General features: G+C 36.3%; 1 protein-coding gene across 2 annotated transcripts in view; it reads right to left on the reverse strand.

The window, feature by feature from the left end:
• Positions 1–14293, reverse strand: part of UBE2K (ubiquitin conjugating enzyme E2 K) — a 40893-nt gene that overhangs the window by 12705 nt on the left and 13895 nt on the right. For both annotated transcript variants that reach the window (XM_054202286.1, XM_054202287.1), the window contains 3 exons: positions 9143–9236; positions 3769–3827; positions 1087–1169 (listed from right to left, as the gene is read on the reverse strand). In XM_054202286.1, coding sequence (XP_054058261.1) covers positions 1087–1169; positions 3769–3827; positions 9143–9236 — 236 coding nt within the window. The remainder of the gene's footprint in view (positions 1–1086; positions 1170–3768; positions 3828–9142; positions 9237–14293) is intronic.

A 14293-nucleotide genomic window follows, 5' to 3' on the forward strand; every position in this document is an offset into this window, starting at 1 on the left:
TCATTTTAGTAATTTACACTATCTTGTGCCACATGATTTGCATAATCTTCTCACTCTGTAAATGATGAATACACTAGATGTGTAACCTGCAAGACTTCAACTCAAGCTTTCTGCTCTAGAGTTTCTCTTTCAAACCCCACTGATGTCTACTTGGCCAATAGCAGTCTTGAAGAAGTTGTTGAATTCACAAGCATTTGAAGCTTATATGGATTAGATATTATCTGCTGGGGAATTACAGTCCTGTTCTTTTGGGGCAGACGAGAGGAAAATAACAAAGATTAATTCCATTCAGGTTAGATATCATATCTATTGGTACATATGATCTTTAAACCACATCAAATGTATCACTTGAAATAACAAATGAACAATGAGTTCAGCTGTTACAGTTTGGCCACTTACAGGTCTATTCCACAGATTTTGGCTATTAAAACTTTTACAGTAACATTAAGTAATCAAAAGTCAGCAACTCACCAACAACTAAAAGGCAAATGGTTTACAGAGGTGCAAATCATAAATATTACCAGTGATAACTGTGAGACAGAATCAGGATAGTCAGTCTCTTATTTTCCCTTTCCTATTGCTGACCTGTTACCTTTTATACTCCCAGACTCCCTTCATACATTTTTTTAGCTCTGTCAGAACTAATTTTTATTTGGAAGTAGAAGTCAAGAATCAGAATGAAGATAAGCACTTGCTTTTTTTCTGCATATACCTCAGGATGCTGAAAGGACAGGATTCAGGAAGCAATAGGTAGCATTTGTTAATGAAAAACAACTAACTAAATAAAGAAATTAACTCCGACAAAAATACCCAAAACATCAACAACAATGAAATGTTCACCCTAACCCTAGTGCAAAAATTTTTACAAAGGCTCTCTATGCATATAATATCTACTTAGTACTTCCCAAAATTACCACCCAATCATTTTATTTGCGTCTTTTCAACTCAAAATACTATACTGAAATATTGTAAGCTTTCAGGATTTTGAATTACAAATACAAAGTGAAAAGCAACATGAGCTGTTGCCTCCTAACCAGGACACTGGTATATTTGATTTTGCACATTTAAATCCGTATGGAATCTTACCATTGATCTTTCAGAATATCCAAACAAATGGCCCCAGTGACTGAGCTAATATTAGGATGCCATATTTTGGTGATAAACCGCACCTAGAAGACAAGACAATTTTAAAAAACAAAAACGGTTATTAAATACAGCATATTAAATAAGCATTTTATATGCATCACTTCTAATAATAATCTAAAGAAATGCTAATTTAGGAAATATCAAGCTTAGTTCTGAAATACCAGAACTAAGACCTGTGATACCACTTATTTCAGGAGGCTTCAAGTTTGCAAGAGTTCAAGTTAGACAGAGCCTTGGCTTTACTCTAAAACAGAGTACTGTCTGTTTGAGGACACCAAACTCATCCCTAACTGCTTTCCCATACACTGTCATGTGTGCACATCCCTGCTTCACATAAAGCCATTTAGAAATATCCTCCAGCAGTATCAGTATTTCAACATAAGCAGATGGTCAAATACAGACTTAAAACTTCCAGTGTCGTAAATGCTAGAACATCCACTCTTAATAAAAAGTAAACAAGTCCCTGAAATCTTAACGTAGGCATGGGATCTCACTGTTCAGCTAAATTGTTGGTAGCTACAGAAGTATTATATAAGTTTCCTTGGTGGATGCTATTACTTCTACAACCATCCACTCTCATTACCCATACGCACAAAGTTCTTCAGAGCTAGATTAGCTAACTAGATTACAATTATTTTTCTTTGCTGTTGAAAGATCTAGTTCCAGCACTCATTCATTGATCATGTCCATATTTTACACTATAATAAAGTGTATTTATGCTCACAAAATATAAATAAAATTAGTTTGGTTTCTTTTTTTTTTTAGATACTGAGAAAGTTAAAAGCAGCATTTTCTTCTAAAAGTCTCAAAACCAAAAGCTGTCCTCTGAAAATAATATATACGTCTCAAATTTCTCCTTCATTTTCTTCAAACCCTTTATTTCAGGTTGCACTTTAACTACCTCCTAGTGACTTTGACCTCTCTCTCTGTTTCTCATCTCTACCTCCTCACCCCAAACTCATGACAAACTTTTTACGAATAGCACAGATGTTTCAACTTTTGTTCTTGATCTGCAAGCAAATCAATGCAGAGAACATGTTATTTGTCAGGCACTACAGCCAAAGACTGTACATACAGGGCTATAATAAAATCAGTGCAATCACGGTGTATAAATAGGTAAGACCATAACAGTTCTGCTTTCCAGGACAGAAAATAAGAGATCATGTCAGCTGAGCCACTTATTAACTAGCTCAACCCTCTAAATCACTTTGAAAATGTAAAAAGCCATGTAAATACTAGGTAATTTCTCACGGCGGATGAAGGCTAACAATGGCTGTCAAAGCACATACTGAACAAGATAAAGAACTATTTCAGATGAAAGGCAGGGCTAGACACAAGCAAAAAGGCCTCCAATTCAAGACTGCAGACTCCAGAATAAGCAGTACTGTGCTACAGTGCACTGAGATTCTAACAGCTGTCTATAAGCTTTGGAAATGGAAACCACAGAGCCCTAAAGCAGCAATTAAACCATGGTCCATACACTCATCTTTCAGTGTCCATGACCTGTTTCGGCTCTCCTTATTTTAGCTCCTGCCAGAACACATGCAGATGAAAGAACTGAAACCAACAGACATTTCATTAAGACTTTCTGTGTCTTTCACTCCAGCCTCAAGGAACTCATTCAAAGGACAAAAGCCAAGGACCTAAAAGCTCCTGGCACTTCTCCTTTCCTCCACTTCCCCAGTTCCTCCCCAGTATTACATACCAGGGTGAAAATAACCAGGATCTAGGACATGTTGTTAGTTCAAAGACATCTTTGAGACAAACAGAAAACCAATCAAGAAGCTGAGTCAGACAACTCAGGAAGGAGTCTGCTGATTCATCAGAAGCCACTGAAGAAGGGAGTAAATCAGGGCACAGGAATATACAGTTGCACATGGCTGGAGAGAACACTATTCAGACTGATCCATTTAGGAGGGAAGTGGAGTCACAAATTTAAGGTTTAGATACAGTACCTAGAAATATCTAAAGTATCTAGAAAGATACAGTAAAGTTGAAAGGGCAGGACAGCCTGTAACACAACCATTTCTCTTGTCTCTCATCCACATGCAGATGTTTTATGCATTCCTTCAACAGAGCTGCAGTAAGACCATTACATTTCTCTATTGGTTCTTTGAGTCACACAACTGTACACCTCACTATCTAATTATTACTAGAAACTTGGTAGATTAGATCCAAGACTCTACTAAATATAATTTATGGAGCCAAAGAAATTAAAAGAATAAGTAATTATCTATTACAGCATTTCTTCAATGATACTGAGGGGGAGGAATGATAGCCATACTCTCTACATCAAGTAAAACTGTCTGAAAACTATTTATCTTGCCAAAAAGAAATCACGTGAGGATCAATAATAAGGCACAAGCTCCTCGCCAGAATTTGCCAGTTTGTACTTTAAGGAACAATCAGATTGTACTTCTGATTGGATACAGCTATGCATCCTGCATTATTTCTACCTAAAGACAACAGCTCCAATGCCCGTCTAGAGGAGAATAAAAAAAAAAAAAAACAAAAAAAGAAGATGGGTACTACAAAGAGACTACATACATAAGCAAATAAATAAGACTACTCAAAAACAACTTGTTAGCCAAATTATTTTAGCCAAAAAAGTGTTTACAATACCTTAGGAGGATTAAACGGATATGTTTCTGGAATTTTTATCTCTAGTTGATACCTTCCACCTGCAAAAGACAAGAACAAGTTAGAAATTAAAAGAACATTACTCAAGCTTAGTCTTTCATGACAAGAAAACCTGTCCATTTAGAAACATAAGCTTTAAAGTAATTTAAATTTACTCAGAAGTATTAGCTAGAGGATCCTTCTAAATTTCACATATTTTATAAATAAATGCATATAAAAGTCAATCTAATAAAGTCATATTTGCTTATGCCAATCAGAATCTGTATTTCTTAGGTATATTTAATGTGTACATTCTCCTGTAGTTTCTTGTTTCCAATGTTGTAATTTCCATGCTCTATTTTACTAAAATATCCCAAAACATAAACCAAATGCACCTCAAACATGAAAGAATAGGCCACAGGAACGTTCAAGCCGAACATGGGATATTACATTACTTTGACTTTTTTCTGATACCTCATGCCAATAAATTTTCTTCAAATAACACAATTGAAATTAACTGTATTTCATTTTAAACTTTCTGGAACTGAAGAATGTTTGACTAAGTCATTTATGAAACGTGCCCACACTGTGGAGAAAAAAAAATAATAAAGGAGGCTCCAATGTTATTTCCACTATGTTCTACATTACTGTCTGAAGTAGTTACTTCTGATTCTGCAAACGCTTTGACACCCTGGTACTAGTACTACAGTTTGCAGGATTACAGCATGCAATAAAGGATAGTTTGAGCTTGGTGGACAGAACCACCTTCTACCACCCTTTTCTAAACATTTCTCATTTTTCTCTCCCTTTTACAGTATCACTACCTATGTCTATTTCAATTAGAGTTCTGTTAACATTCAAGTTTACTATCAATACTTAGGTCTTCTGGAGCAATCTCAAACTATCTCTGCCTGCCCACTGAAGATCATTTGCCAGGCAGATTTTAATGACAAGAAGAACAGAGTACAACAAAACATACACCAATTTAGACATTTAGTTTTCATAGAAACTGAAAACGTTTCTCCTCACTTGCCGTTTTTTTTCTCATCCTACTGCTGCTCTTTCCGAAAGCAGACTTTTCCCTCCCTCAGTACACTTTGTTACAATTTATAAATTTCCTTGAATTAAAGTTGAAGTATCTGCAATCTGTTTTCTTTGGGATTTCAAGAGAGATTTACTCTGTTGCAAATAGCTCTATAAAAAACCAGCTCTCAAGTAGTCTCAATAGAGGCAGCAAGATTCACGTGCAGGGAAAAAACTCAAAGGAATATTCTGAACAGTTATAGTCTATGGCACCTTTTTATCTGTGCCACAATGCAGTTAGAAGCTAATAACACCTCTCACTTTTAAAATGTAATACACTACACCTGAAACTGTTTGGTATTTTACACTACTTTCCACAGCTGGTTTTTCCTCACTTAATACTACAGTAGCTTCAGAAGATTTAACAGAAAATACAACAGACAAAAGGCTAATAAATCCAAAATTATAACAGTTAATGTCTAAGTTGACTGCTTGTTTGCTTACAGGACAGCACAGGCAAACTCTTTTTGAAGACATGTACATCAGCAACAGACCTTACGTAAGTTTGCTTTTCCTTTTGTCTGAATTGAAGCATAATTCAGCAGCAATTTTTTCCTAAGAAACAGAACAATTACACTGCTCCTGGACTGCAAAAATTCATCAGTCCCTGTACGATTTTATTGCCACACCATTTTGTAAGGTAATATAAAAACCTGTCCTCAGGTATAACCATATCTTCTGCTTACCATTAAAACTTGCCATTAAAAGACAGACTAATACAGTCTTCTGTGTAACAGGCTATTCAGACACCATTTTTTTCCACCTGGAAACTGCAGAGACTAATGAGTTGGTAATATTATTTATACGTTATTGTTCTCATGCACTGAGGTTTGCAGTTAAAAATATAGGCTTGAAGACTTAAACTGAACAAGCCTGAATGTTAATTTCTTTAATACTACCTTTAAAAAGCAAGTGACTAACATACTAACTTCTGCATGCCAATATTTCTGTGGATTTTTTTTTTAAAGGAGTATACACATATATGTCTTTTTCATAGCTATTTAATACTTGAGATCAAATTAAACAGTAATGGCAGAATATTCCTTCTGTACTCCTACTGGAGCATGTGTCTCACAATAGAGTTAAAGCAAGTTTTAACTATTTCCCTTGAAGAAACATCCTATTATAAATTTTGCAGTTATTGTAGCTTACATGCAAACTTGGCTTGAAATTAATACTATGGTTACACAGGGTTTAAAAAAAAGAAATAGTACAAAAAACCAAACTCCAACCTATTTATTGAAAAGCTCTTGACTCAAGTAAAACCCAGCAGCCATTCATCTAGACTTTCAAAGGTCCTCTCCCCAAACATACATGTTTTAACATAAGGATGCAAATATGTTTCAACTGAAGTTGTCTTAAAATATTTTGATAATTGATCAATATGAGCTGACGCTACTGACAGAAAAGTAAAAGCTGTAAGATTTGTCAACAATAGATGGCATTCTTCTTCTCAGTCATACTTAAATCAATGTTCCAACACCACCTATAAAAGAATTTTGCAGCAGCACTTTGTTTTCAGATACCTTACCAACTGTGGTAAACAATAAATATTACTTTATTCTTTCACTTCACAATGGTCCTAGAATTCCCTCCTGTATCACAGAATTGTCTGACCTGAACCACTGCATTAATTAGCTTTTCATCATAAAGCACTTCTTGCTGTGTCATTGTTCAGACTATAGATGACAGGAGGTCAGTCAGTAATTATGCAGCATGCATTACTGTGTTAGTCACAAAATGTAAACTACACACATTGGCAAGCCCTTCACAATTACCTAAGGGAATAAATGTATAAAACTATGTTACAGAAATATTAGCATTCCAAAGTAAATTACACAAGTGTCAGGAAACACCAGAAATTGGGCTGCCAGTAACTTTCATTTTGCTTCTTGGTGCACATGCCTTCTAGATTAAAGCAAGCACACAATCACATTACTTTTCTATGAGATCCCTGTCATAATCAGACTACATAATAGTTTTAGCCCCCCAAAAGGGACATTTACTATATCCTCTTCATTAAATGTACTCATATGTACTTAAGTATGTGTGCATTTCACATCAACAGATTCCACACTAAATACATATTGCTGACTTTCATTAGCAGAATTATGCTGAGTATGTGAATACACAGTGCTCAGCTTTTGAAATTTTGGTCTAACTGAATTATCCAACAACACACAGAACTCAGTTCCGCAGACAAGCATTCGCATCTCTTTTTACCCTCTTCATGAACTGCTATACAGTTTTTAACTTTTGTGACACATGAATACGTCTTTCATTTCAAATAACTCTCAATGCATTCTCCAAAAAAGGTCCATTTTATAATGCTGGCCTGGGGGGGGGTGGGGGGGGAGAGAGACAAGGTAACACTGGGCTGGAGGGGGGGAAAAAAAAAAAAACCCACACAAAAAAAGGCAAGCCACAACAAACCAACTCACCCAAGGAAGATTGATTCTGTCTGAATGTAAAAAAAGCAACACCAAACCCCTTCAAAACAACACTCTTCCCCCACCATTCAGATGTTTTCTCATATCTAATTACTTAATTTTGTAACATCTTAACATTGGTACGTTAAGATTTGGTTTTACAAGACCAACTCTATTTGCAAAAAAACTATTACACTGAACAGAATGATCCGCTTCCAAACAGGTCACCAGCACGACTACATATTTTAGGTCTACAGTGTAGTTCTTTTAAAGTGAAGGCACAAGTTATAACCAGGAAATTATCTTCTTTCCAGACATTATCTTCTGTCATCTAAACACTAGTGGCTGATGCGTATAGTGAAACACGGAAGGGACAGGGAAATCACCATGATTTGCTAGACAGAGGAACTTGGGACTCAAGTTCTGAAGGGGAGCATCCCTACCATCACAGATGCTTCTACTTTTTTACTCTCTCCCTTCCAGGCTCATTTCCTTTCTCCTCAGCTTCTGACACCTCCTGCTCCTGCTCAATATTCTCCAGTGTCAGTCTCTGTTAGGCTGTTTCCTCCTCCTTTATCTGCCCTGGGCCCCAGCAGGGAGGTGGGTGGGCACTGGGGAGACTCTCCCTGCTCTCCAGTCCAATGCTGCTGCACCAGCAGCTCCTGGCCAGGAGAACCAATCACAAGGGATGTCCTCCTTAGGGACGATGAAACAACCGGATTTTCATCAGTAACGTCTAATGCTTTCAAGTGCATATACACCTATATCTATCACAATAATTTTCAGGTATTTTTCCCACTTGATGAGAATTTATTTTTCAAAACAATGACAAACAGCACATGTCTCATCTCTGGACAATACTCAAGTCCCACTCTTAGCTCCAATGCATGGAGCAACTAGAGCAACTGAAAACTTGGAATATTGTTCTAATTTCCAACAAAAAAAATTATTTGCCTGTAACATCCCTTGAGACATTTTTGTTTACTGGAAGTTCAATTTCATATCAAAGTAGATATCTGGCATGGAAAATTTGCATAAACACCATTTAAAAGTAACCAAAAGTTAAAAAAAAAAAATAAAATCCTCATTTATCATCAAGAAACTTTAACAGAAGGTGTGCCTGACAGCTCCATATATATTATACACAAACAGAAAGTTTACAAGTACCAGCACCATTGAGTAACTTGGTATCTCTGATGAAATATTAGCTTCTGTTAAAGCTTCTAAATGTAGTAAGTTATCTTGTTTTTTCCAGATTGAAGAGATGCACAATTACTGATACCAGCTTTAATAAACAAGAAAGCCAATAAGGTGTAATTTTTTAAGAGAGCTATAGACATGAAGTTCTACTGCAGAGCCCCCCACTCCAGCATAAATTAAGTATTGGGACCCATGGATGCCCGAGATTAATCCCAAATTTAACTTGAAACGGCATCTCTCCTTGAGATCGAAAAATGCAACATTTTTTTGAATGACCACCACCTTAGATTACAGAAATACACACACAGTTACATTAGATTCCGAAGCCTTTCCTTGATGCTTCAAGGCTAAGAAGCTTAAACTGTCGAGCCTGTAAACAAGTAAAAGTCAGCATTATACAAGTTACAATGCACAGCTTAAACCTGTAAATTAACCTTTTATATGGAATAGTCTGTTCTACTATAGAAAAGATTTGTCTTCTGGCAGCACAGAAGTTGAACTTAAATATTTTTCAAGTTTAAAACTTGTATTTCTTTTAAAAAATCAGACTATTTTAAAACACGTAGCTCTACATTTTTGTGGTGTAAATTAATTTTACAAACAAAGCATCTCAAGACACATGATTTGAAGTGTACAAAGACTGCATACACAAAAACATTACTTGCCTTCATATGGTGTGTCCGGAGGTCCTGCTATTTCTCCTCTTAATTCTGTAAAATTCTCATCTACAAGATCTACTTTAATTTGATTTTTGCTCGTCTTAAAAATAAACAGAGAAACAAAGAGTCATAAGTAAGCATTTGACATACAGATTTCCCCCAAAAGATGGTGTTTTAAGTTTTTAGAATAGTAGTTTGTTAAAATATATAAATAAAAATTTTAAAAAATAGTAACCTAAAGTGAATAGCTATCTTCCAGTTGGAATTTTACTTCATTAAAAATAGATTATTTGTGAAGGATTACAAATCTCAATTTTATTTATCCTATCACTAAAGTAAGCAAAGCAACCCAGCAATGTAATATCTAAAGTTATATTTGTTAGTTGATTACATTTTAAGAAGACCATGATCTTTCAAATCAGCTATTAATTCTATATATCTTAAACTATAAAACTAAATTGACCAAGTTACACATTGGGTTTTTTCCTCGTTTAGAGCAAGTTAATTAATAATAGACAAGATCATCGCTTTCACTGGAATACAGAAAGAGTTCCCCAAATGGAGTGCTCACTATTTTTAAACAATACAATGATCTAAACAGAATGCTGTAGTCTTGTTTAAGATCATGTTTATCTTTAATATTTAGGCGTAAGGCACAATTTATTTATACACTTGAATTTCATTGTCACCTCCTCAACATTTTCACACCCCGTATCAACTTGCCTACAAAATAAAAACACTGTATTTTGATACTGAAAAAAACCATATGTTTTCCAGACAATGATTCTCAGAAGTGTGTAGCCAGAGCTACTCATCCCATTGACTTTGCTTTCCAAGTCCAGAGAGCGGCGTTAGTGAAATTCATACAAATCCTCCAGCCAGAAACTTCTCTGGGGAGATGCAGAGCAGAATCTCCTTTTAGAAAGACATACCAGGGAGATTTTAGAGGTAAGTAATTACAGGTTTGTCTATTCTGCTGCTTCTGTATACCATGCTTACTTCTGTATACCATGCAACATAGATTTCCTGAATCCTCTTCCCCGCCCCGAGAAATCGTATCACCTTCCCAGATCCTTTAAAATTGTTCCAAATAGTTTTACGCCAAAAAGCCCTGTGCAGCTGCACTTCTCCCTCAGAGTAAACCTGGTTGCTGACAGCTATGAGAGAAGAGTTAAGACAGATAAAGCTGATGGCTGACATCACCTGGTTCGTGGATCTACCAATGATGTGAAAGAACCCTTAAGGATGCAGAATCCACTGAACAACAGCTGGGAAATTATCTCTATTTCCTTCCTGTAAAGATTCTATAGATTCAGTCCCCCCACCAAAAAGAGTGCTCTTCTGACCAGAGAGGTTCACAGATACAACCAAAAATCAAAGTTTAAGTAAGTGTCACCATGTATAAGACTCTAATTAAAAGTTTCACTAAATTGATCCAGTGGTGATTTGGGAGCTTTTTACATCTGTCCTTAAAACTTAAGCAAAAAAAACCTTCAGCCCACACAAATGAAGCAACACCCACGAATGCCGAGCTGACGCCAAGTACTGCACTTCAAAAAAACCAGATTCAACCATGCTACAAATTAAGAATGCACCATGCACTTCCATAATTGAAAGCCAGTATTTAGTAATGGTTCTGTTTTACTGATTTATATCTATAAACTAGCTTTTTGGTTTAAGGTCACCATCAGATCTTGCGTTGTCTTTCATGACCTTAGCCAAGACATCAGAGAAAGGAATTTATTAAGAGAACTGATGAAATGATTTTTAAGCGTATTTTTAATTTATTTTTTTTCTTGCAAAGAAACTCCCTCTCTGAATCCAAACTCAATCACAGGCAACAAGTTTCTCTTGCAAGCTTTCCAACCCCCTTTTTAAGTATTTTCGCTCTCACTGTTCCAAACTGGCAGCTCATTTCACAACCTCACAACTGTTAAAAGCTTTCTAAACTACAATTTAGGTAAAGTTGTAATCTATTTACACCCACCTGTGAGAGCATTGTTTCCCAGCTTCAACAAGTTTCTTCGTATCTCTAGTATTTATTCCCCTTGCAAAATATATGGTATATATACCAGCTTCCCTTTTCAGCCTTAGTTTTGCTCTAAACAAGCTAAAATTTTATTCTCGCCATACTGATTTTTTTTATTATTATTACTTTCTCCACTCTGTGTCCCATGATCACCGAACTAGCCCTGCATAAAGGAATTTATATGAAGTCTCAGAATCAGTGCCACAAATACTCTGTTGCACCCACTGAAAATACATCACAACCAGCATAGCCTAAGATCAAATTTGCCTTCTTAGGTGGCAGCATGACAAGACACTCAGATCAAGTGACAGAGTCCCAGCAAGGCTTCCTTTGGAAGTTTTTGTCCTCTTCAGTGACTGCACTGTGCTTTCAGCAGCGCTGCCCCTGAACCTATTAGATCACAACACAGCACGTTGGTTTAAATAACCGAAACAGTTAACAAGTCACTAAAACTACCTGCTCTGGTAATGCAGTCATTCCAAGGTCTATTCAGGTTCTCCTGCTCCCCCTCTGTCAACCAGTAAGCTCCTGTCAACTTCACCTAGCAAGCTCCAAGTTGACAGCAGGAGTCCTTGTTCTCTGCAAGTAAACCTGTAACTTTCAATCTTGAGGACGGAATCAGTAGCAAAAGGGGTGAATTTCAATGATACAATCCATCTATGGTTAACCCATGCTGCAACTTGCTTAGTTTTCTACTTAGCATTTCACTTTTCTTCGGTGCCCTGCACACTGATGTAGCAGCCTGGATATTCACCTTCATATTCCATTTCAATTAGTTATCACACTAGCTGTTTTTCACAAGTCCTTCCTGAATCCATAAATTTGGTAAAAGCCAAACATCCATCCTATTCCTAAACTCTGTTTCTTTGAAGAGTCAGCAATCCTGGTCCCCCCATTTGAGATGACTGCTTTTATTACTACAGCTGTAGCTACCTCCATACCCTTATTTCCTTTGTACAGAACCTTGAGGAAAAGCAGCAGGCTACCCTACACTGTTTCAGTGTAAAGATTAATTTAAATTCCGGTTCATGTTTAAATTCTACCATGCCCTCAATACAACAAATGCATTTTTTTTATTTACATAGCTGAAGAACCTTTTTCATGCTATTCTGATAGACTTTTTAAGGTTCAACTCAGCTTGACCTTGCCAGCTCTTGCTTTTTCCTTCATCCCTAGAGTAATAACTAATATTTAACTCTACTGAAGTGATTATTCATCCAATTAAATCTGGAGTGTTTTCCTACAATATTTCACATTAATGAGGATCACATAGGATAAAATTACTTAATTTTAGCAGCTCTCTCGGAATAAACCCCTGGCCTCCACTGTAATCATCTGAACTGTCTCTAAAATGTTACCAACAGCAGTGTTCTCCAAAAGCGTGCCTCTGACAACAATGACCTTAGCACAGAACTTATGAATCAACTTGTGATCTCACAACACAAGTTGATTTTCCAGAAGCAGTTGCTCCACAAAGACCTCATTACGCTTCCATACCAAGCCTAAAATAGCATCACCTCCTGTTAATTCAGTAATAATTTGGTGACTAAATCACTGGGCTAGCAATTCCCAAAAATATCTGAGCCATGCCATCACTAGCGGCATTTATTTCCATAATCTCAGAGAAGTTAAATTCTGTAACAATACAATTCCCACTAGCATTTCTCACCAGCATGAAAACATGCCACCGACACCAAAATCCTTTTCTAGGAATCTACAAGTCCAACACTACACCAGCAGAACTTCCCATCATCACACCTAAAAATTATTTTGCTCAAGACCAACAAAAAAGAGAAAGGAGTGTTAATGCAACATATTACACAATGCATGATGTCATTCTCTCATCTTTTATTCTTCATATTCTAGTTGGATTATGCATAGTCTTTTTTTCTTTTTAAACGCATCCCCTGCTTCACACTAGGGCTCTAGTCAAAAGATTTTTTGTCTTTTAGATCACCCCAACTGCTGAGACTCATTTATGCATTGCTATAGTCATGTTTACCCAATTTTATACTGTCTTGTGGAGATTAAACCCAAGTATGGAGATTAAACTAAAAGCAGGAGGCAGAAAAGTTGGGAAAGACTCATATGAGGCACTTTCATCCATTACAAAACGCATACCTAAAAAGAAACCCAAAGGAATCAATCCTTCATAAAAAGTCATTCTGTGAGCATCTCCTGAAGATTGGATACTCAATCACATTTATCACAGTAGCTACTGATCGATAATATTTTGACTTGTCTTTGTCTGCCTCCTCTTTAAAAAAAATACTGAGAATTACACTGTCTAATTTTACATCTGAGTATCTTTCTTTTATAGAACACACAATCCACTCCAGCAGAAACTTTGAAGAGTAAGTTCTGCCACCATGAAGACTTATTACACAGGTCTTCTCCAATTCTACTAAAATCCTTTTAGAGAGCAGCTCTGGACCTTGTAATATTACTCTCAGCAGACAACAAGCTCTTCTGTTCTTTTTATTCACCATAGTCTACAGGCCTTAACAAGGAGTCCCTCATTAGAGAGGCCTGCCTTCTTTCTGTGGTTAATCCACCCTTTTTCCTGAGCCTTCCACAGTATCTCCTTCTCTCTTCTCCAATCTGCCTGTAAAAAACTCTTTTATTTATGCGTTATTCATGGCCTATTAGCCTCTTCACTAGTCCAGTACCTCCACTCTTAAAAATTAAAGTTTTCCTTCACAGAAGATAAAAAGCAAAGAGAGAACCAAGACAAAACTATAACACAGAAACATTACAGGAACACATTAAGACAAGACCATAAAAATTGCATTGTTCTTCTAAACAATTCTTTCCCACATACAAAATACTATTCACTACATTTACAAAAAAAATTACAATATATATATTCCAAGTTCAATCTTCAGGTAAGCCTACTTCCTGAAGACTGAAGGTCAATGAAATGACTTTTTTCTTTTTTTAGAATTAGGAGTTACAAGCGCATGGGAATTTTTTATCCAAAAAGCCTCCAAATTCTACAGTTATTTTGATAAGTAGGCTATCAGAAAAAAAGTTAACCTCAAGTAGTGTCAGAGCTGGCAATGGACAGATGGATACTGGTAGGCTTAACCAAAAATGCAGGAATAAGATGATTTTAGTTTATTTTTCAT

The sequence above is a fragment of the Rissa tridactyla genome, chromosome 5 (assembly GCF_028500815.1).
Source record: "Rissa tridactyla isolate bRisTri1 chromosome 5, bRisTri1.patW.cur.20221130, whole genome shotgun sequence".
In the NCBI taxonomy this organism is placed as follows: domain Eukaryota; kingdom Metazoa; phylum Chordata; class Aves; order Charadriiformes; family Laridae; genus Rissa; species Rissa tridactyla.